At 45.7% G+C, this 23,204-nt stretch overlaps 1 protein-coding gene across 2 annotated transcripts in view; it reads right to left on the minus strand.

Annotated features, from left to right (window-relative positions):
• PRDM10 (PR/SET domain 10) overlaps positions 1-23,204 on the minus strand; it is a 99,808-nt gene that overhangs the window by 26,598 nt on the left and 50,006 nt on the right. For both annotated transcript variants that reach the window (XM_061406468.1, XM_061406467.1), the window contains exons 5-11: positions 14,242-14,467; positions 12,226-12,467; positions 10,213-10,416; positions 8,571-8,643; positions 6,096-6,213; positions 3,140-3,269; positions 2,394-2,636 (exon numbers count right to left, since the gene is read on the minus strand). In XM_061406468.1, the coding sequence (XP_061262452.1) occupies positions 2,394-2,636; positions 3,140-3,269; positions 6,096-6,213; positions 8,571-8,643; positions 10,213-10,416; positions 12,226-12,467; positions 14,242-14,467 (1,236 nt within the window). The remainder of the gene's footprint in view (positions 1-2,393; positions 2,637-3,139; positions 3,270-6,095; positions 6,214-8,570; positions 8,644-10,212; positions 10,417-12,225; positions 12,468-14,241; positions 14,468-23,204) is intronic.

Consider the following 23,204-nt stretch of genomic DNA (forward strand, 5'->3'; position numbering starts at 1 on the left):
TCCTGGGTCTTGGCCTTTGAAGTTATGGCTGCCCACCTCTGAAACGGTCTCCCTTCTTCCTGTCTGTCTTTCAAGGACCAGTTTAACTCTCACTTCATCTACGAATTATTCCCTGAATCCAGCTTTCTTTAAATCTTTCACTCTTCCAAGTTTCTCTAGTAATTATGGGCTCTACCTTTCCCCGGGTCAGGTAGATCCCCTGGAGGAAAGCATGGCAACCAACTTCAGTATTCTTGCTTGGGAAATCCCATGGACAGAGGAGCCTGGCAGGCTGCAGTCCATGGGGTTGCAAAGAGTCAGACAGGACTGAATGAGCACGCATGTATGTACGCACCTTTAAATGTGATACTGAACTGTGACCCAGCTTACATTAGCATTGTGTCCCTAGTTAGACTGGAAGATCCCAGCAGACAGAACTCCAGTGAAAATTCTCCTATGCACCTCGAAAGTACTGGACATCCAATCAGAACTCGGTGTCATTTCAGAAGGCATTTCAGACACTCGGCTGTTTCAGAGCTCAAAGGGACCTTGGAGATTACTTAGTCCTACCCTTCATTTCATGTATGAGCACACTGCAGCCCACAGTTTACTCACTGATTCTTAATAAATTAATAATAAATTAGCATTATTTATTAACTAATTTGCATTGACTATAGCAACCAAACTGTAGTTTCCACTAGGATTTAGTAAGTACGGGTTGCAAAGAGCAGTAGGTCAGGCAGACACTTAAATAGCATTCTGTTATGTGAGTGAAACAGGAAACAGACATACCTGCAGCTCCAACTGAGCAGGCAGCATTAGAGGAGAGAAAAATAGTTACATTACCAATGGGGTTGGAAGGCTTCCCTTCAGTGGGTCATTACCAATCTGGATAGAAGAGATGAAAAAATACATAGCCCTGCTTTTTAGAATGTGTGAGAAGGTAAAAAAACAAAACTAGCTCACCTAAGACTGACTGCCAGAAGTCACATGCATGTGGGTTTTGCTTTGATACAAGGAAACTTGTTCCAAAACCAGTGACCCAGTTCATTCCAGAACACACATACAACCACGGCCGCACTATGCTTGCACACCCACGCCTCACAACACACGTGGGCTTTAATTTTTGCCTGCAAAAAATTAAATCTAGGAAGCAAGTCTCTGGACCTAGTAAGAAATCAGAACGGCCAAAGCGAAAAGACTGCAGTTGTGCAAGAGAGAGAGGAAAGCAGACTGGGAATCATGTAACATGATGGATAGAAAGTATTCATAGCCCTTTGCTGTTCTGGTCTGTATTTCTCTGTATGCTTATGTTTGCTTTTGAAATAATATTCATGGAGCTATAAGGTTCACAGATTTCCATTTCAGGACCCTCATAAAGGCTATTCAGCCTGACTGCTCAGAATCCCGTCCACGACGCCATACAGAACAAATGTTTAAATGTATTTTTACATAAAGGCTCAGACAAGACTATTGTTCAAGTTTTGTCTGTGCCTTCTAGCCTATAGGTAAATAAGACTGAAAGAAACATAAGCTGAAATGAGCGTTCATCTAGAAACTGCAAAGCCTGGGAAGATACACAAAAAGTTTCTTTCATCCACATATAAAGGACTAAGAAATGTCTTTAAACAGCTTGCTGCCACAAACATGGATTTAAGTCATTGTTTTCTGGATGTTAATTGTCCGCACAGGCACTGAGCCCACAAAACGACACGGCTCTCCACCTGTGTCTCCCACAGGTCCGAATGCACACTCAACGCTATCTGTTAAATATGGACAAGATACACCTGGCCAGGCAGCCACTGACGGAGGCCCTGCAGCCACATGGTCTGAAGTCATAACGCGGCTTACACAGGAGAGAAGACACTGCCCTGCCCCCACACCTGGAGCTTAGCTCCATGCTGTCCCCGTATCTGGGCCGCACCTGCCAGATCTGCTTGGACTCAGGTCCCTGGGCATTGACACGACATGGCATTTGCCAGTCTCCCACTGGAAATTGTCGACAACCAAATTCAAAACCCCAAATTGACTTGAGAGCTCTGATCAGGCACAGATTAGCCTGGCTTCAATGTAATTAACTATTATAGCTCAGTGTACTTATTTCTCCATTTCCAATCTGTGAGTTTTAGGATCCAGGGCGCTATCCTACTCTAACCACACTAGTCTGGATGTTGCCAAGAGCCAGGCTTCCATGTCACTGCTAAATTGATGGAATCGAGTACCAGCCATGCCAGCCTGCCATGGGACACGGAGGCCCTGAGAAACAGTTCACACTTTCTTCCAAAACAAACAAGGGCTTGAGCAGCGGATGGTGAACAGCATGGCACCTACAGAGCTGGCCGCCTGCAGTAGAGTTGGCGCCCATGCAGTGGGCGGAGGGGGTGGGGGAAGGGGGAGCTGGGCATCCCGCCTACCCGGATGCGCTTGGCACGGCGCATGTCGTCGGCCGTCAGGGTGCTCTGGGCGGGCAGCACGCTCTCCTCATGCTGGGGCTGCAGGTGCAATTCATGCGTGTCCGGCTCTTGCTCCAGAGAAGATGGGGCTTCCGGGGGCAGCTGAGGGAGCGGGAGGGTGGGCTGCTCTGGTTGGTCCAGCCCGTTAGGAGTCGCAGCTTCAGCCTCATCGAACTGCTCCTTGGTGGAAAAATGCAACAGGTCCTGAAATCACAAGAACCAGGAGTTATTTCCCTGCCTAGACAGACATCCATGCAAGGACTTAGAACTGCTGCTTTATGTTTTAAATGATTATCCTCATAATGCTCAGAAAAGATTATTTTCCTCCTGAGAACATGAATTAGGTAACCATTCACAGGATGTAAAAACCATGACATATTCCAGATCACTTTATGAGGAAAAAAGAAGGCGGGATTCTTCTGGAATATCATAATTTCAATTGTCTGAACTAATTAAACAGAGGCCCCCATAATGTCTCTGGACAATTTCAAATCTTTAGGGCTGCAAAGTTGGCCTTCTGTTGTAAGTAATGTTTAAAAATACGCTCTTTTGAGTCTTTGTCTGATCAGATTTTAATTAACAGGCAGCGAAGTGCCAACAGGCAGGACTGTCAGCCTCTGAAAGGCATTGTGTTTGAGTCCAGTGACAATTCTAAATTCTCTGAGCAGGCATCCAAGAAGAGTTCCTGCCTTCCCCTCCCCCCTCACCTGTGTCCCATCGTCACACTTTTCCCCGTTTTCACTGGTTATCTCCAAGCGGATAAATTTGGGAGGACGTCCTGGCCTTCGACCAGGGCCAAACCGCCTCTTGCCTCGGCCCCTTCCTCTGCCTCTTGCTCTGGGGACAAGAGATCGGGTGATAAATAGTCACAGTTACATAATACTCCACAACAAATATTTCCCTAAATGATCCGGAGTAACTCCAAATCTTGATTTCCACTCACTTTATTTCTTTTCCTGATTCTGTAGACGATCATTTTGCCAATACACGCTATCTCAATTTCTCATCTTTCCCTGTCTATATAGCTCAAAGAGACATCTTAAATTATTCAGAATAAAGGGAGCTTTAAAAATTCAAAGTGCTGACACCATTTTGCCACTGGACATTCTGAAAGCTCGAACACATCTCCACAGTTATGTGAGCAATGCAGACAGGACAGAACACACCGAGCCTGGTGTGTGTCCTAGAGACAAGATTGGGGTCTTTCCCCTTGCTCACCTCATATTCCTTCCATGGAATCTGGCTAGAGTCAAAGATATGTTCTTGCTTTACTATAATCTTCTGGGAGGCCAGAACGAATTTCTAATTCAGTGGTTCAATAATATATCCAATAAATGCCAAATGAATTTTATCCCCTTTGAAAGGTTTCTAACATACAAAAGTTCCTTAATCAAAGGGATTCAGAAAAGTATGTCACTAAAATCTCCTTTAGAAGACATGCGTGCAAGATGCATTTAAAATCAATCAGACTGTGCTTTATTCTTCCACTCATGTACTTAACAACTTAATTAAAAATATAGATTTTTTTCCAAGGACTTTTAAAAGATCCTTTTTTATGGGAAATTCTGAACGTCGGCAAATATGGCAAATACAAGCCCAGTGTACTCACTACCTCATTTCAATACTTATTAGCTCATGAGCAGTTTTATTCTATTTGAATCATCACCACTTGTCCTACACACATACCCATTAGACTATTTTGAACTAAATCCCAGACATCATTTCATCTCATTCATATTCATAAATATTTAAATACATATCTCTAAAACATAAAGATATATAAATATATATATATATATATATATAATGCATATCTCAATACCATTATCGCAACTGATAGTTGCTCAATGTTTATTAAATCTAGTCAAAGTTCAGATTTGTCTAATTGTCTCAAATTTCTTATAGCAGTTGGCTAATGAACATTTTATCTACAGTGTGCCCTGCCTGGTGCTCAGCACTAAAAGATGGGAAGTGATATCCAACAGTTCTTACCCTCAGAAGTCCAGCAGAGGCAGCAGGCATATAAACCAAAACTCTCAAGAGGGTATAAAAGGTGTTATAACAGAGCCACGTTGGAGTGTTTGGGATGCCCTGGAGGAAGTGCAGGACAGAATGCTCGCTGTGCCCTCCACGCACCTCGGCCGTTTGCTCCCGAGGTCACACCTTGCCCTTGTCGTCCCCGGTGGCTGCAGAACCCCAGGACCCTGACGCCATGCCTTGTCCGCTTCAACACTGTGTCCTAACTTTCCAGTCCACCCCTTGGGCGCCTGAACTCCCGGATCCTGCCCCCTCACCAGCATCTCCAGTCCTGCAGCCTGTCAGCAGTCGCGTCCCCTTCACGTTTTCCCTCCCTTCTTCCACTCATCACCTCCAAAGCCCATCACTGGAGTGCGGAGTGATCCCGCGCACATGCTCTTCCCCCACCCTGCTGCTTCGCCACTCTCACTGCGTTGCAGGCGCTTGGTGAAACCCACTCTGTGCCCTCCCTGCACAGACACCCTCACAGGGAGAGACACTGGGTGAGGACATGGCCTTGACTCACGAGAGCCCCCAGTGAGCTCTTGCTGCTGCAGGCAATCACACCGCACTTCCCTGGAGTATTTACTCTCCCACGTTCCTAAAGGTCATTCCACACCACCTTCTCTCTTCTCAAATTCTATAAACACTGGCAAGCCTACGTCTGTCCCACTGAGACTACCCCAATCCAAACCACTCTCATTTTTCATCCAAACTGTTGCAATAGTGTCTAACCAGACTCCCCGTCTTCCCTCTTACTGCAGTACAACCTCAGTGCTGTTTTCACTTTTATCCACAGTGATGCTTGGGCTTCCCAGGTGGTGCTAGTAGTAAAGAATCCACCCGCCAATGCAGGAGACGCAGGTTTGACCCCTGGGTCAGGAAGATCCCGTGGAGGAGGGAATGACAACCCACTCCAGTATTCTTGCCTGGAAAATCCCATGGACAGAGGAGCCTGGCGGGCTACAGTCCATGGGGGTCACAAAGAGTCAGACACACTGAAGGGACTGGGCACGCACACATAGTGATGTTTAGAAATATAATTGACATCATAGTATCCCTTGCTCAGCAACCTCTGAGGACTTCTTATCACACATAAAATGAAATTCAAATCTCCTATCACTACCATCAGGCCTACATGATCCAGTTGCTGCCCATCCCGCCCTGTGGAATTCTCCTTCATTTACCCCTTTTTCTTTTTTTTCATATAGGAATTAAACACAAGAGTTAGTTTAATGAAGGAATCTTACCTTTGAAGAGTTTGAAAATCAGAGGTGCAGGTTATTTCAAAGGTGTATGCTATCTCAAGAATTCCTATTTCAGAATCTCTAGTTAGGGGAGACGGAAAGATCTCCTATTGCTGGGTATTGATTATGCTTGTTCAGGGAAATGTTTACTAAGGTGGAAAGACCTCCTATTGCTAGGTAAGCATTATTCTGGAAAAGACCCAAGTTGTGATGAGGACCAGGGGGAGGAAAGGAAATGATGCATAAGAAATGTCCTTTAGCAGCCTAACTGGTTATCTGTCTACACACCCACCCATGTGCATACAGACACACACACACACCCTCATACATTCATAGATGATACAGAAATGACTCTGGAACTTTAAACACTAAGTTTGTGAAAACTTCCCCCTCATTATACCTGCTGAACACATCCAGTTTCTCATCGTGAGAATTGAGATGCTGCTGCAGCTGTTCAGAGCTTATAAATCGGCGGTTGCATTCATAGCAGGGCCAATTCTTCTCTTGCTCTCGAAGAACTGCAGCCATAGGAGAGAGACCATGGAGGCCGGTGACCAATGGGCCCCAATAAAACTCAAATGCCTGGCACCCCCACCATTCTCACCGCATCGTAGCCCAGTGCTCATAGATACCCAATGTCTGCTGTTTTGTTATAAAAGCAAAGGCTCAAGATTGACAGAAAGTAGTTTTGGGGATCTGGTTTTCTGATATATTCATGTAAGACATCAAAAGAACAACTACTGTGTGCTACCCTCTCCCACCCCCAACACACACAACCTTACCCCACTGGGAAGACACGGTGTGCTACAGTGGGAATGTGTATGCAGATCACCCAGTAATTCAGATCCAAGCTTCATAATCAGAGTATAGTGTAAAATACAAATAACTGGAAGATGAATGCTCAATATCATCACTTTAGTGAAAGGTTCACAAGCACAGGTTAAAGCCGTACCCTATGACCCAGCAATTCCACCCCTAAATGTGTGCCCAACAGAAATATGCACATATGTTCAGTAAAGGACATGTAAGAAAGTTCACAGTGGTACCTTCATATTGGCCAGACACTGGACACTGGAAATGACTTTGTCGACCAAGAAAGAAAGACTATGACTGACTTTTGTCCCCTAAGAAATAGCCTCACAACTTTTGGAATTTCCCAAGTAAATGGCACGTCTTTGTCACTCCTGATGATCTGTGACCATACCTGAGTTTATGCTAATGAGATGGCCCAGATGGGGATGGCTGAGCCTAGAAAACCAACCACCTGAAAACAGGGCTGTGGCTTTGAATGAGGGGGTATAGCCAGGGAGGGGAGCAGGGGCTAGAGAGGAGATCAGTCATGGGCCATGGATCCAATTGATCACACCGCTGTGATGATGCCTCGACAAGAACTCTGGACACAGAAGCTCAGGTGAGCCTCCCACGCTGGTGATGACACATTCGGCCTCCAGGGCTGTGACACAGGCACTTCTCGTCTGGGACCCTCCCAAACTTTGCCCTAAGCGTCTCTTCATTTGGCTGGTCCTGACGTGTGTGCTTTATGATAAAATGGCAATTCTAAGCCCAGGACTTTTCTGACCTCTGTGCACCATTCTAGGGAATTATTAGACCTAAGAGGGTAGTGGAAATTCCCTAAATGCTACTAGTCTAGTTGCTCAGAAGTGCAGGGGGCATGGGATCCCCCTCGCTTGAGGATGGTGCCTAAATTAGAGACAGTCTCATGGAGGACTCTGCCCTTGACCTGTGATGTGACCTAACTCCAACTAGTCAGTGTCAGAATTGCATAGTTCAACCCAAACTTCTGTGCTGAAAATAGATAAATGAATTGTGGTACATACAATACTTTGGCCACCTGATGCAAAGAGCTGACTCATTGGAAAAGACCCTGATGCTGGGAAAGATGGAAGGTGGGAGGAGAAGCAGACGACAGAGGATGAGACGGTTGGATGGCATCACCAACTCAATGGACATGAATTTGAGCAAACTCCGGCAGACAGTGAAGGACAGGGAAGCCTGGCGTGCTGCCGTCCATGGGGTCACCAAAAACTGGACAGGACTTAGTGACTGAACAAAACAAGTTCACACAGTAGAAAACAAAGTGGCAAAGAAAATGAACAACTTACAGTAATACACAATAGTATGGAAAAGTCTCGCAAACAAAAGATTCTCATGCACCGGAAGTGTATGTGTCACATAATTCTATGTATACAAAGTTCAGTAACAAGCAGATGGTGTCTGTGGTGTTGAAGTCAGGAGATAGTTTTACTTGGGAGTGAAGAGGAATTAGAAGGTGTGGGGACTCCTGGGGCTGTGGCCCACCCTGTGTCTTGACTTGGGTCCCCAGGTATTCTCACGCTGTGAAAATTCATCAGGCTGTTATTTATGACTTTGTAGTTTTCTGGATGTAGACTGTACTTCAGTGACATTTACTTTCACAACAAAGACAATCCCTGCCTTGCTATGTTCAGAGACGATTACATCAAGATAAAAATCATCCTCTGATCTAGGTCCTAATTTAAATTTGGACTTTTCATTATATTAAATACTATTTTCTAGGACCCATGAAAGAAATGTAAATATGTCATTGTCATTTGACCCTAGAATTACACAAGGATGTTTAGTTCTAAGAAGCCACCTGCAATGCAGGAGATACAGGTTCAATTCCAGGGTTGGGAAGATCCCCTGAAGAAGGAAATGGCAACCTACTCCAATATTCTTGCCTGGGAAATCCCATGGACAGAGGAGCCTAACAGGCTACAGTCCATGGGGTTGCAAGAGTCGAACATGACTTAGTGACTAAACCACCACCAAAGATGTAAGTAATATATACAATTTACAATCAATACATGAAATTAAAAAAAAAAAATCCGAGTACCTTTCCGCTCTTCCTCAGAAATGTCATGGATTTTCCGGTTCACAAATTCAGCATAGGAAGCAGCATACCACACCTGCAAGAACCAAGCACGTCATCAGGGACAAAGGACATCACAGGATGCGCTTCACGGGTTTCAGTTCCTCCTCCTGCTCACATAAGATGACCCAGGTTTCCCACAGCAAACCAACAAACTAACAAAAGAAGCCGCACTGTGAGGTGACCCCGTTGGCACAGGCAGTCAGTCAGGAAGTTCATACGGCGAGACACACACTGTGTGGGATTCTTTTTTATGTGCTACACAGTAGGTCCTTGTTGCTTATCCATTGTAAATGTTTTCTTTATCCTTTTTAAAAAAATGTTTTTGTTATTACAACAACTTCACAAGAGATAACATTAGTAGTCTCTTGATTTAATGAAACAGAGCCTCTTCTGATTTTTTATCTGTTTAAACACAGGTTTCCACGCAGCTGTGGTCACAGTGGCTCCACCCTCACACTGCTGGGGTCAACCAGAGCCACCCTGCCCTCCTGAGTCTCTGCCTCCATCCCACCCTGGGGAGGTTGCTTCTGCTTCCTGTCTGGCTCACCCTCCCCTCCACCACTCCTAAATAGTGCTGCTTCTGGAAGCTTAGTCCATGTCCAGGACCTTCTCCTTTCTCCCCAAGGCAATCACATCTGTTTGCAGCCAACTCTGTGCTAATGACTCTTAAGTTACCGCGTGTATCCCAGACCCTCCCTCTTCTTCCCTCTACCTACATTCTGCCACCTGCCTGATGGAGCCAGTCCAGAACTGACTTCTAGACACTTCCCTCCTCACCTACCTTTCTCATCTCAACAAACACCCCACCTTCCACCCAGTTGCTCAGACTTGAAAACTAAAGGTTGTGTGTGTGTGTGTGCGCGCGCTCAGTCATGTCCAACTCTTTGCAACCCATGGACTGTAGCCCACCAGGCTCTGTCCATGGAATTTTCTAGGCAAGAATACTGGAATGGGTTGCCATGTCCTTCTCCAAGTGATCTTCCCAACCCAGGGATCAAACCCAGGTCTCCTGCATTGCCAGGCAGATTCTTTACCACTAAGGCAACAGGGAAGCCCAAAATGAAGTGAAGTAACTCCATCTTTAATCAACAGACCTGTCTGTACCCCCAAAATAACGACTTCCTAATTCCTCACCCCCTGGGCCTAATACCTTTAATTAAGGCCTTTGGTAGACCCCAAAGTCATACACTTCTTATTCTATTTTATCTGTGGGATTATTATAAGTGTACAGCGACTTTCCTGGTGGTCCAGTGGGTACGCATCTGCCTGCCAAGGCAGCAGACATGGGTTTGACCCCTGATCCGGGAAGATTTCACATGTTCCAGGGCAACTAGGCCCAAACACCACAACAAAGCCTGTAAACCCTAGAGCCCATGTTCTGCAACTAGAAAAAGCCATCTCACAGCAAAGAAGACTCAGTGTAGCCACATAAATAAATAAAATTGAGAGGCGTATAGTACACAGCAAGTACTCATAAATAAGTGAACTACAAGAAAAGGACCTTTTTTTTAAAGAATACCACTTCGAGGGGAAAGACAAAAAGTGTGAAAAGCACGAAGCGATCACAATTCCCAGCAGAGTGGCCACCGCCCCCGTGCTGTACCTTGAGCTCCTGCTTGGGCTCCACGTTCTTGATTGTTGTGTAGTACACGTGGTGGCCATACTGATATGCCACCAGGTTCTGCTCCAGGTGGTTCTGGGCCGGACGCACGAACATCATCCAGTTACAGAGGGTCTCGTCCGACAACTCAAACCACAGGTCTTCGTGCAAATCCCTGTCCTTTCTGTCCCCTTTATCGAGAGAAACCTGCAACCAGAGTGAAAGTGAAAAGACACCTACACACACAACCGCTAACATCATAGATGGTTGTGTAGTAATATGCAAAATGCTGTTCTTTAAATTAACCAGATACACTGGTTCTCCCCTTTGTATCTGGAAAGATACTGGAATTGTGTCTTACCAAATGAAAAAGGGAAAAACGCTTTCTAACGACCCAGTCATAGGATTACCTAGCAAAATCTAAAAGTCAGCACACTGACTGTACAGTTTTGGTTGCCATTTCATCATTAACTAACACATCAAAAAATGCTATTGATAAGCCAGAAGGTGCAAGAAAAATACTCTCCAGTTCATTGTAAGTGGCTTCCTTTGGGGTTTCAATTGCATTCATTTATAACGTGGAGGCTGGTGACAGATAGTTCTCTCTACAAAGTGATATTCTTTCGTGGACGTCTTGAGCTCTCACCAAGAAAATCTCCCCATGACAGCTGCTGATTTCTCAAAAACACACCCCATATATTCTCTCCTCCCAGTGTTCTTTCCCAGTTCTCCAGAGTGGCTCTCAAAAAGTAGACAGCAGAGGCTTTCGATCAAAGCAAAAGCATCGAAAGTGAGGAACAGACATCAGTATACACATACTTGAACATTCTGTAAACTATTCTTTAGCAGAAGATTCAACAGGATAGACCTGTTTCAAAGACTGAAAAAGAGGTTTTCCTAAAAACATTATGAGCACTTCACAGATGATATTGGTATTGTTTAGTTACTAAGTTGTATGACTCTTTGCCACCCCACGAACTGTAGCCCACCTCTGTCCATGGGATGTCCTAGGCAGGAACACTGGAGTGGGTTGTCATTTCCTTCTCCAGATGATCTGCCCAACCCAGAGATGGAACCTATGTCTCCTACATTGGCAGGAGGATTCTTCACCACTGAGCCACTAGGGAAGCCCAACAGATAACATAAGTTGACCTAATTCTCTTTGTATTATAGTCAAAGTTAATATTCAAAAAAAAAAGTTGTCAAGCCTCTATTATAGGTTGAACTGGTTTCCCCCATAATTCATACATTGAAGTTCCAGCCCCTAGTAGCTTCAGACTGTAACTGCATTTGGAGGCAAAGCTTTGGAAGAGGTGATGAAGTCATCAGAGCAGGTCCTGTCCTTACAGGACAGGGAGATCAGGACACAGAGAAGCACCAGAGGCGCCGAGCACACAGGGACCGCCTAGTGCCAAGGCAGCCACCTGCAAGCCAAGGGCCGAGACCCAAGCCAAACCTGCCTGCACCTTGGCCTTGGCCTTCCAGCCTCCTGCAGTGTGACAAACACACATTGTTTAAGCCCCCTGGTCTGTGGTGTTTGGTCCTAGAAGCCCTCTAAGACTAGTCCAGCCCCTGAGAATGACAAGAGTTCAGAATTATTCACATAAGGCTTCAGGGTCTGAGGGCTTCCCTGGTGGCTCAGCGGTAAGCCTCCACTGCCAATGCAGGAGATGCGGGGTAGATCCCTGGGTCGGGAAGATCCCCTGGAGAAGGAAATGGCAACCCACTCCAGTATTCTTGCCTGGGAAATCTCATGGACAGAGGAGCCTGGCAGGCTATAGTCCACAGAGTTGCAAAGAGTCAGACAGGACTAAGCGATTGAGCACACTGAGGTCTGAAACTGTACCGTCCATGTTATAGGTAAGAGAGAAAATGTCTACATTTAAATCGGTCAAGCTTAGAAAGAAAAACACAGTGAACAACTGCTATGAGGCTGAACTGGGAGGCTCGGTGGGAAAATGCATGCCCCTTACAAGTCATCAGGACACGAGGGGACTGGGACAAAGTGTACATTACCTTGAGGTGGATGTAACAGTCCTTCAGCTCCGATTCCCTGACCAGTGGCCCCTCCACGGGGCCAAACTGGGTGCGCTTGGGGATGCGCCTCTTGGAGAACACGCCGCCCAGGAACCTGTCAATGTAGAGCACCAGCGGGAGGCTGGCCCGCGCCCGCGTCAGCACTGGCCGGTTGGGGATCGGGTGCAGGGGGCCGTGCTTCGGACACACGGAAGAGTGTGCATTGTTACACTCCTCGCACCCTGAACGAGAAAGAAAGCCTCTAGGTGACGGGCTCAGGGGAAAGGGTCCTAACCTGGACAACTCCCATGTCTAAGTTTTTAAGACCAAATTCAGTCAGCTCCTACAACTGCACAACCCATTCCACTGTAATACACGACTCTCCAGAGACTGGGAGAATCCTGGTCTTTTCTTCTAAAATCAGGCAGAATTCGCTTGTGGCCTGCCAAAAATAATAAGCAGGCTGTGACTGGTTTTTCTACTGGATGTCCATTGGAAGAGTGGCAGCAAATTTACAAGTCAACGTGGCTGAGTGCAGCAAAAACGAACACAGCATTGTCGAGCAACTACACTCCAATTTAAAAATAAGTTAAAAAAAGTTTACAAATCAAATAAAACATGTTTGGAAAGAGGAAAGAGGTGCTTATTAGTTGCTTAAATGCTGCAAAATCGGATGAAACAAATGAGGTAAACTTTATAGTATGTAAATTATACTGTTGGTTTTTTTTTTTAAACCTGACAATATAGTCAGTTTCCTCAAAGGGAGTTGTAGAAACAGTGCTGTTAAATTTGAGATTCCCATGCATTTGCGTGAAGATAATGCTGAAGTGAATGAATTTAGCATCCCACGCTTCATTCTCCCGATGACACAACGAGGCTAGCCCTGATATGTACGTTCAGCTCATTCCGGGAGTGATGGGTTTGCACTAAGCGTCCACATCCACCCACTTTTTCCCAGAGTCCCCCACCTGGAGCTGACCGCCAGGCTGCAATGTGTACAGCAGCAGAACAGAGGAAAGAGACTGCGCCCCACAGAGAGCAGACTCCTGACTCAACACATCTAGTCAACCAACTGCATCTCACTCAACTGGCTGTGGGGTAGCCTGGCTTAGGAAACAGGTATTTTCAATTTCTACAACTCTCCAATAATGGAGAGCTACCTTGTGTTCATATTTAGAAGATTAAAGTGACTTCCTGTGTATTTGACGAAGGAGTTGCCTTGAAAACTTAAGAATTCAAAGAAAAGCAAAACGAGGAAATTCTCTTTTGGGTATGGAGATGAACACAGACCCCAGGCAAACAGTCTCACCACCACCATGCAGAAGGTCCCAGGAGAGATACGGTGAGACCACAAAGCTCTGCATGGTCTTGTAACTCGAAAGAGGAGATAAGGACTTTGCCATCTATGTGGGACACTGGTAGGCAGCAGCGGTGGCTTGGTGGAAGGAAGCAGGCCCTCCAAGCAGGCAGGACAGACAGGCAGTAGTATTGGCTGGCTGTGGGCACCAGCAACCGGACCACCTGTACTGGAATCCTGATTCCTGCAACAACTGAGCAGGACCTCTAGAAAGCTGCCAACTTCGCAAGCCCATGGAGAGCATTGCTCGAGTTAGGAAACTAGTGCAGAGCCCTAGGGCCCAGGGTGTGAGAGGCGTCCTTTTACAGTAGGCATTTTTTAAGGTTGGTACGAAGAGAGGTGAGGCACCAAACATGTGAAAGAAGGAATGGCCGGATCTGCCAGGACTGGACACCATCACGGCCTGGCAGCTGGGGCTCTGAGATCAGAGGCTGAGGCTTGGTCCTGACCAAGCCCCAGCCCCTGTGACACCAGCAGGCTGCCCAGCTTCCTCCGGCAGCCGCTCGTGGATGCGATCGGAGCTCTAGCAGCAGCCAACACCTCCCTCCCTGGCTGCCCGAGGATGACGGGAAAGGGCGCCTTCAGAGAGACAAGCAGAGTCTGCCATGGGAGCCCTAGCAGAGGGGCCCACCCTGCACCCGAGAAGCAGCCCCACTTACACAAGTCATGCGGGTCGAAGGGCCGAGGGGGGTCAGGTTCCCAGTCATCCAGGTCAGTGTCCTCACCATCTTCCTCCTCCTCATCCTCAGAATCCTCGTCCTCATCCTCGTCCTCCTCCTCCTTGGCCTCCAGTCTGGCCATGGGGTTCTGCAGAGTCGCCAGAGGGTCCGAGCCATCCACACTCTCAATTGAGGGTAACACCTGGTTGTGCACCGGCAGCGAGGCCTGGACAAGGTTTAATCACAACGTCAGCACAGCCCACGTGGGGTCGGAGGGAACCCGGACACACAGAACACGAGGTTTTAATGGAAGGTACTCCAGTATTCTTGCCTGGGAAACCCCACAGACAGAGGAGCCTGGGGAGCTACAGTCCATGGGGTCACAAAGGGTCTGACATGACTGAGCAACTAACACACACGCACACACTCTTCTCACCAGCTCCCTCTGAGGCCGTGCAGAAAGGCCTATCTATGGACAGTAATGAGGAATCTGTTTTCATTTTTGCTGTTTCTGTCCCACATCTGGGCTCCTTTCACATCTGGGCTCCTTTCATGTCAGCAAGTTTCAAACCTCACAAGCTCCTGCCAGAGGGCTGGGGACCCTCATCCTGACCCCGCCCTTCACTTCAAGTCCCACCTCCTCACTCTCTCAGCCTTTCCAAACTTGCTTGAGAGGCCTGCCCTGCCTCCCGGGAGACTTCAAATATGAATGTAACAAACCCTTCCACACCCTCCTGGAGCATGTGTGGTACCATCAGCTGCAACATCTTGGTTCTGGGTGGGGCCCTCCTGCCTCTGCAAGTGGCCACACCCTAGTGCAAGTAAAGGCCTGACCAGCCTGCAACCACGTGGCTTTAGAACTTTACACGTGGTGCAAGATGCAGGTGGCAAAATTCAGTGGGTATGGGCGCACTTTCACACACTCCAGAGAGGTCAAGGTTTGACTTTGACCTTAAGAAAAGAGATGCCTACTTGGTTCATCATGCTGAAATATGCTGAAATTATCTTCTGCAAATAAGACATGGTTTATGTCATAGATTAGATTAATGCCACTTTACCAAATATGCTGGAAGAAAATAATGTTGTCTTGAGAGTCCTCACCTGGGGTTATACACCACCCAGGCCCTCTTATGCAAGGGTGTTTCTCCTGCCCCAGTAGCACCATCAGTTATATCAAGCTACTTCCCTTGCCTGTATCTGTCCTCGCCTAGAACGCTTGCTCTTCCCTTTAGGCAATCTCCTAAATCCTGTCTTCTTCCACCTCTCCAGGAACCATCTCTGCTCTCTCTCCTGTACATCTGCAGTCACAGAAGCCCACCTGACAACACCGTCCAGCCCACCAGGCAGCCCAAATGGTTCCGAAATAGCTCAGGAATGTTACCGGGGGGTCAAGAGCCCCCCGAATTTCCTCTCGAGTTAGACCAAGTAAGTCCACCGCTCCGCCACGTGAAGACAGCTCCTCCAGTACTTCAAGACCAAAACCCCTAGGTCATGGACTCATTTCTCATGAGGCGAATCATCCAGATCCCTCAGGGTCTTGCTGGGTCCATTCAGCCCTCAGTGGATCCCCATCAGCCTGCACCTGCGCTCACTGAAGACAGCCACTTCCTAGCGCTGCTCCATCAGGACTCTGTAGGTCCCCAAGACCCTGGGCCTAGCTGTCCCCTCACAGAGGATCAGATCAGATCAGATCAGTCGCTCAGTCGTGTCCGACTCTTTGCGACCCCACGAATCGCAGCACGCCAGGCCTCCCTGTCCATCACCAACTCCCGGAGATCACCCAGACTCACGTCCATCGAGTCAGTGATGCCATCCAGCCATCTCATCCTCTGGCGTCCCCTTCTCCTCCTGCCCCCAATTCCTCCCAGCATCAGAGTCTTTTCCAATGAATCAACTCTTCGCATCAGGTGGCCAAAGTACTAGAGTTTCAGCTTTAGCATCATTCCTTCCAAAGAAATCCCAGGGCTGATCTCCTTCAGAATGGACTGATTGGATCTCCTTGCAGTCCAAGGGACTCTCAAGAGTCTTCTCCAACACCACAGTTCAAAAGCATCAATTCTTCGGTGCTCAGCTTTCTTCACAGTCCAACTCTCACATCCATACATGACCACCAGAAAAACCATAGCCTTGACTAGACAAACCTTTGTTGGCAAAGTAATGTCTCTGCTTTTGAATATGCTATCTAGGTTGGTCATAACTTTCCTTCTAAGGAGTAAGCATCTTTTAATTTCATGGCTGCAGTCACCATCTGTAGTGATTTTGGAGCCCAGAAAAATAAAGTCTGACACTGTTTCCACTGTTTCCCCATCTATTTCCCATGAAGTGATGGGACCGGATGCCATGATCTTCGTTTTCTGAATGTTGAGCTTTAAGCCAACTTTTTCACTCTCCACTTTCATTTTCATCAAGAGGCTTTTGAGTTCCTCTTCACTTTCTGCCATAAGGGTGGTGTCATCTGCATATCTGAGGTGATTGATATTTCTCCTGGCAATCTTGATTCCAGCTTGTGTTTCTTGCAGTCCAGCGTTTCTCATGATGTACTCTGCAGAGAAGTTAAACAGGGTGACAATATACAGCCTTGACGAACTCCTTTTCCTATTTGGAACCAGTCTGTTGTTCCATATCCAATTCTAACTGTTGCTTCCTGACCTGCATACAAATTTCTCAAGAGGCAGATCATGTGGTCTGGTATTCCCATCTCTTTCAGAATTTTCCACAGTTTCTTGTGATGCACACAGTCAAAGGCTTTGGCATAGTCAATAAAGCAGAAATAGATGTTTTTCTGGAACTCTATCTTGCTTTTTCTATGATCCAGCGGATGTTGGCAATTTGATCTCTGGTTCCTCTGCCTTTTCTAAAACCAGCTTAAACATCAGGAAGTTCACGGTTCACATATTGCTGAAGCCTGGCTTGGAGAATTTTGAGCATTACTTTACTAGCGTGTGAGATGAGTGCAATTGTGCGGTAGTTTGAGCATTCTTTGGCATTACCTTTCTTTGGGATTGGAATGAAAACTGACCTTTTCCAGTCCTGTGGCCACTGCTGAGTTTTCCAAATTTGCTGACATATTGAGTGCAGTACTTTCACAGCATCATCTTTCAGGATTTGGAATAGCTCAACTGGAATTCCATCACCTCCACTAGCTTTGTTCATAGTGATGCTTTCTAAGGCCCACTTGACTTCACATTCCAGGATGTCTGGCTCTAGGTCAGTGATCACACCATCGTGATTATCTGGGTCGTGAAGATCTTTTTGTACAGTTCTGTGTATTCTTGACACCTCTTCTTAATATCTTCTGCTTCTGTTAGGTCCATACCATTTCTGTCCTTTATCGAGCTCATCTTTGCATGAAATGTTCCTTTGGTATCTCTGATTTTCTTGAAGAGATCCCTAGTCTTTCCCATTCTGTTGTTTTCCTCTATTTCTTTGCATTGATCGCTGAAGAAGGCTTTTTTAATCTCTTCTTGCTATTCTTTGGAACTCTGCATTCAGATGTTTATATCTTTCCTTTTCTCCTTTGTTTTTCACTTCTCTTCTTTTCACAGCTATTTGTAAGGCCTCCTCAGAGAGCCATTTTGCTTTTTTGCATTTCTTTTCTATGGGAATGGTCTTGATCCCCGTCTCCTGTACAATGTCATGAACCTTATTCCATAGTTCATCAGGCACTCTATCTATCAGATCTAGGCCCTTAAATCTATTTCTCACTTCCACTGTATAAACATAAGGGATTTGATTTAGGTCATACCTTAATGGTCTAGTGGTTTTCCCTACTTTCTTCAATTTAAGTCTGAATTTTGCAATAAGGAGTTCATGATCTGAGCCACAGTCAGCTCCTGGTCTTGTTTTTGCTGACTGTATAGAGCTTCTCCGTCTTTGGCTGCAAAGAATATAATCAATCTGATTTTGGTGTTGACCATCTGGTGATGTCCATGTATAGAGTCTTCTCTTGTGTTGTTGGAAGAGGGTGTTTGTTATGACCAGTGCATTTTCTTGGCAAAACTCTATTAGTCTTTGCCCTGCTTCATTCTGTATTCCAAGGCCAAATATGCCTGTTACTCCAGATGTTTCTTGACTTCCTACTTTTGCATTCCAGTCCCCTATAATGAAAAGGACATCTTTTTTGGGTGTTAGTTCTAAAAGGTCTTGTAGGTCTTCATAGAACCGTTCAACTTCAGCTTCTTCAGTGTTACTGGTTGGGGCATAAACTTGGATTACTGTGATATTGAATGGTTTGCCTTGGAAATGGAACCCCTATCTTCTGCTCAGGACTTAACAGTAGATTTTTACTTAAATGGAAATTTATCCCTAGGAAATTTCATTGTACCACCTCTTCCGTTCTTCTAGCCAGGCAAGATCTTTCAGAACCTTGGTCTCATATCTTACACCTTGGCTGCCCCCTCAGCTTGGTCTCCATTGCCCATTTGCGTGCATTTTCACGTGAGTCCAGCTTGCCGCTCCAACTGCACCACAGGGATGGAGACCATAGGCTTTGGAGTCAGAGAGATTTGGATTAAACTCCTGGCTCCACAACTCAGCAAGTGAACAAACTTCTCTGAACCTGTGTTTCTTTATTGTAAAAAGGACATGGAGAAAGCAATGGCACCCCACTCCAGTATTCTTGCCTGGAGAATCCCAGGGACGGGGGAGCCTGGTGGGCTGCCGTCTATGGGGTCGCACAGAGTCGGACATGACTGAAGCAACTTAGCAGCAATACATACCTCATAAGCTGTTGTGAGGATTAAATAGAACGATGTGTGCATGAGGCCAGTAGTAGTGTCCAGCATTTAGTAAGCGTTTACTATTAATCATAGATTATTATTATAAGTCCTTTAAGGACTGAAGCGACAGCACGTGTTTCCTCTACAGCCCTAACAGGCTGCTGGGCATGCGGCAGGTGGCCAGGGGAGGTCAGGCTGCGGAGAGGCAGTTGGCCCTTTGGAAAGGATGTCAATCCCTCTAGGCACCTAAAGGGACTCTGCCAATCGTCACAGAAAAGTGCATTTTCAGTTGTGCATCTACATCTAAGAACTTCTTAAACTCCGTGAAGAAACAGTATTGTGGGCGTTTACAGAATCTGACCTGCTCTGGCAATTAAAGGTCACTGCCCAACATGAGAAACCCTCAGGCTGAAGAAGGCAGATAAGATCAGCTGCCTCAAACAGCACCTGCATGTCTGAACTGTGCGATCACTCAGCCCAGGAGCCCAGACTCATTTGTGATCTTCCACCTGCAGCTCAGGGCCTTGTACAAGTGTCGACAGGAGGACACGATTCTGGGACATGCTCCTGCTTCAACTTCAATAAAAACAAGAAAACGCCCATTGGGGTGAGGTCTCAACAAAGAAAAAAGAGCAGGGACTTCTGGCCACGAAACTCCGTCTGCCACCCCTCTGGGTCCTCACTTGCTCAGCTCCCGCTTGCTATCTCAGAGCACTCTGAGCGGCTCTGGTATCACCCTTAGCTTTGAGCCACTTAAATTCTATGCCAGCATTAGGGATGAATGTTATCACACATTGAGCAAACTAAAGCATACATCCACCTCCACTCCTCATAAATTCTTCATCTCTTTGCAGAGCTGACCTGAAAGAATAAAATCAGCAATTGAGAGTTACTCCTGTGAAGCTGCAATGTTATTTTTTCCTAACTGATGTTGCTAGAAAGACTGTGGTCAGGCAAGTTACTGCTGGCTTCTTGCCACTGTGGAAAAGCTGACATTAAAACAGACCGACAACCTCCTCATCCTCAGGCTGCAACTCTCCTCAAAGGCTGTGACAAGGAAAAGGCTGGAAGGCTTCAGCAGTATCTAGAGCAGGGATTCCCAGCCTGCAGGATCTAATGCCTGATGATCTGAGGTGGATCTGATGCAATAATAAGAGAAATAAAGTGCACAGTAGATGGGATGTGCTTGAATCATCCTGAAACCATCCCCTTCTGCGTCTGTAGAAAAACTGTCTTCTAGGAAATAGGTCCCTGGTGCCAAAAAGGTGGGGGACCACTGAAAGAGAACTGATACGATACACACAGATGGAACATACACCGGAATCATGAGAGCTACTGTTGAAAAGCACGGCTGATCATCAATTTGTAGGTAAGAACTGTGTATATCAGACAGCCTGGACCTTAACACACAGGAGGCATGTGTTACAGATTTGTTTAATTAATAATTCAGATTCAGCTGCCATTCACTGAGTGCCAGCCATACATTTAAGCTCCTTTGAGGCCAAGTCATTTTACCACCAGCTCCTAAGAGGCAGAGATGAAATGCACACTCTGATTTGGCCTGGCTTTCCCACTGCCTCACAATGGCCCCTGAGGCGTGGGGTCTGTTCGAGGAGGAGGTAAACTGCACACACACCTTGTGGGCCGAGCAACCAGCTAACACAGCTGCTCCTGAGGCAACAGCCAGGCAGCAGGGCGGGGAGCCGTGGGTGTCAACTCCACTTGGAGGGAAAGAATAGTAACAAAGATAGTGTACGCGCCTGCATGCTGTCACGCACCATAAAACGTGGGAGAGGAAAAGGAATTTGTTAAAGTCATGGTATACTTTCTCCTTCCCACTTAGCATCACTCTCAGTAATTATTTCTGAAACGACATCACGCACTGCAGGACACAATTCATCTGAGAGGGAAGGATGAAACAACACTGGACGGCAGCAAACACAGCAGAATGCTCTGGGTTCCTGCTGAGGCCAATCATGAGGGCAGCATGTTTTCCTCACAGTGTGTGGGGAGTCACACATGTCCTTGCTCAGAAACAAAGCAGAGACTGCGCTTCTAGTCTGGGAGCTCCATGCCTTCCTTATGGATGGGGAAACGCATCAATGAACAAGGCTTCACGTGGATGTCGCTACCGCTAAAGACAACTGAAAACAGGAAACTTTTTGCTAAGGATAAAAGAAAAAAAAAAAGAAAAAGCACCTATCATCTATGTTAAATCCTCACTCCAGCTTTCTATCCAGAATTTATCCAGGTCACAGAATAAACTGATGATCACTGAGGTGTTACAGCCAGAAATAAAAATCGTGCCGGTTGAAAGGAAACTGCAGTAAAGACAGAGGCGAGGCAGTGGCAACAGAGCTGTCTGAGTACAACTTTTCTTTTGTGCAAAACATGAAACAGGCAGGTTGTTTCAGGAGATGGGAGAAGATGAAGGGCCCTTTGAGGTGCAATGGCAACAAAACCTCTAATTAAAACGATATCTTAAAATTAAAACAACAAAATGCCACTTTGCTTATCAGATTGGCACAATTTTAAAAGAATGCAAATACCCAGTATGGAAATGGGAGAGCTCATATATTGTTGGTGGGAATGTAAACTTTTTCAGTATCGGAGACGCAATTTGAAAGTCCTATCAAAATAACTTTCCCGTTTATGCTTATAAATTTCAAACATATCTCAGAGAGAACAGTGTAATAGATGTTATCCACCAGTCACTCAGCTTCAAAACTTATCAATTTATAGCTCACCTCTCTTCAACTGTTCACCCACCCACTTTCCCCTCACTGGATTGTTTTGAAGCAAACTTCAAACACTATACACTTTCATCTCTAAGTAGTTCAGTAGATAACTCTTTTTTTAAAAACGACTTTTACATTTTATTATCATACCTAAAAAAAAAATCACTCCTTAATATCATCAAATATCCAGTTATTGTTAGGAGTTCCCCCAACTGTCTTATATTTTTTTCTTTTTTACAGTAGGATGGTTCATGTCAGAACCCAAACAAGGTCTGCCTATTGCACCTGACTGATACGTCTCTGATGTCTCTTTAATCAGTAAGTTCTCTTTCTCTTCTTTTTCTCTGCAATTTGTCTGCTCCTCACAGTGTAGACTGTGCTGACTGCATCCATGTGGCCTTATAACTTGTTCCGCTTTGTTGACTCTGCCTCCTATTCACTGGCAGTGAAGCCTAGAGACTCGATCAGATTCAGCTTTCATTTGGGGAGAGGAAGAGGAATACCTCCTATGTGGTAAAACACAAGAGGAGGCACACAAGACCAGGAAACCCATAATGAATTCTCTCTTTGTAGTGATGTCAACAGTGTTCAGGGGGGTGAGCTGGTCCATTCACTGCAAAGTGCCTCCTCAGCTTTTTCCTGATGACAGGAGATGAGAAATGGTGATGCTTTAAGCCAATCATCCCCTTTCACTTATTAGCTGGATGCTTCCGTAATGAAATTTCCCTCATCAAGCGAGAATATTCCGGGGGAAAGGCTGGATTCGTGCCCATCACTTACCACTTTTCCCAATAACACTGCGGTCTCCTAGCGTCCTGAGAAAGTGACCAAAGAGTATTTCTTTTCCTATCAGTATGAACTCGTGGGTTTTAAATATACGTAATGTGTTTCAATCTATCAGAGATATTTTTCCTTTTTAATGGGTCAAATTGTACCCCCCATTTTGGCCTCTTCAGTTACATCTTGAGCTCTTTTCCCAGGACCCTGGAGAGAAGTTTTTATCAGTATTTGCTTCTTTCATTCTGATAAGACAGGATGTTTCAGGTAGATGTTTCAGTTACATCTCCAGCCCCAGAGCTAGAATCTGTCATTTTTCTAAGTAGCCCTGATTCCTCTCATTGGGAAGCTGTATTTAGAGACCACACAGAATCATTGCTACTGGACTGATGACTACATCCAAATCTTTCCAGTGGACAGAATTAGAAAACCTATTTTTAAGAGAAAAAAAATCCTGAGTTTATACTGATATTCTAATTCAAATTTAGGATTCAAACTTTTTATTTAACTTGTGAGATTTTTATATTTGTATCTTTCTTCACTTTCACAAAAATCTTAGTTCTTATATAATTTAAAATTTGAATATCTTTAGTCTCTATCATTTCTCTTTGGAGAATTTACTCTAAGGAAATAATCTGATATGACATCTATGAGAGCGTTCTGCATTCTAGCAGAAAAGAAAGTAAGGAAGGGAGAAAGAAAGAACCTACATATACAAACAATCGACATT

The sequence above is a fragment of the Bos javanicus genome, chromosome 29 (genome assembly GCF_032452875.1).
Source record: "Bos javanicus breed banteng chromosome 29, ARS-OSU_banteng_1.0, whole genome shotgun sequence".
Classification (NCBI taxonomy): domain Eukaryota; kingdom Metazoa; phylum Chordata; class Mammalia; order Artiodactyla; family Bovidae; genus Bos; species Bos javanicus.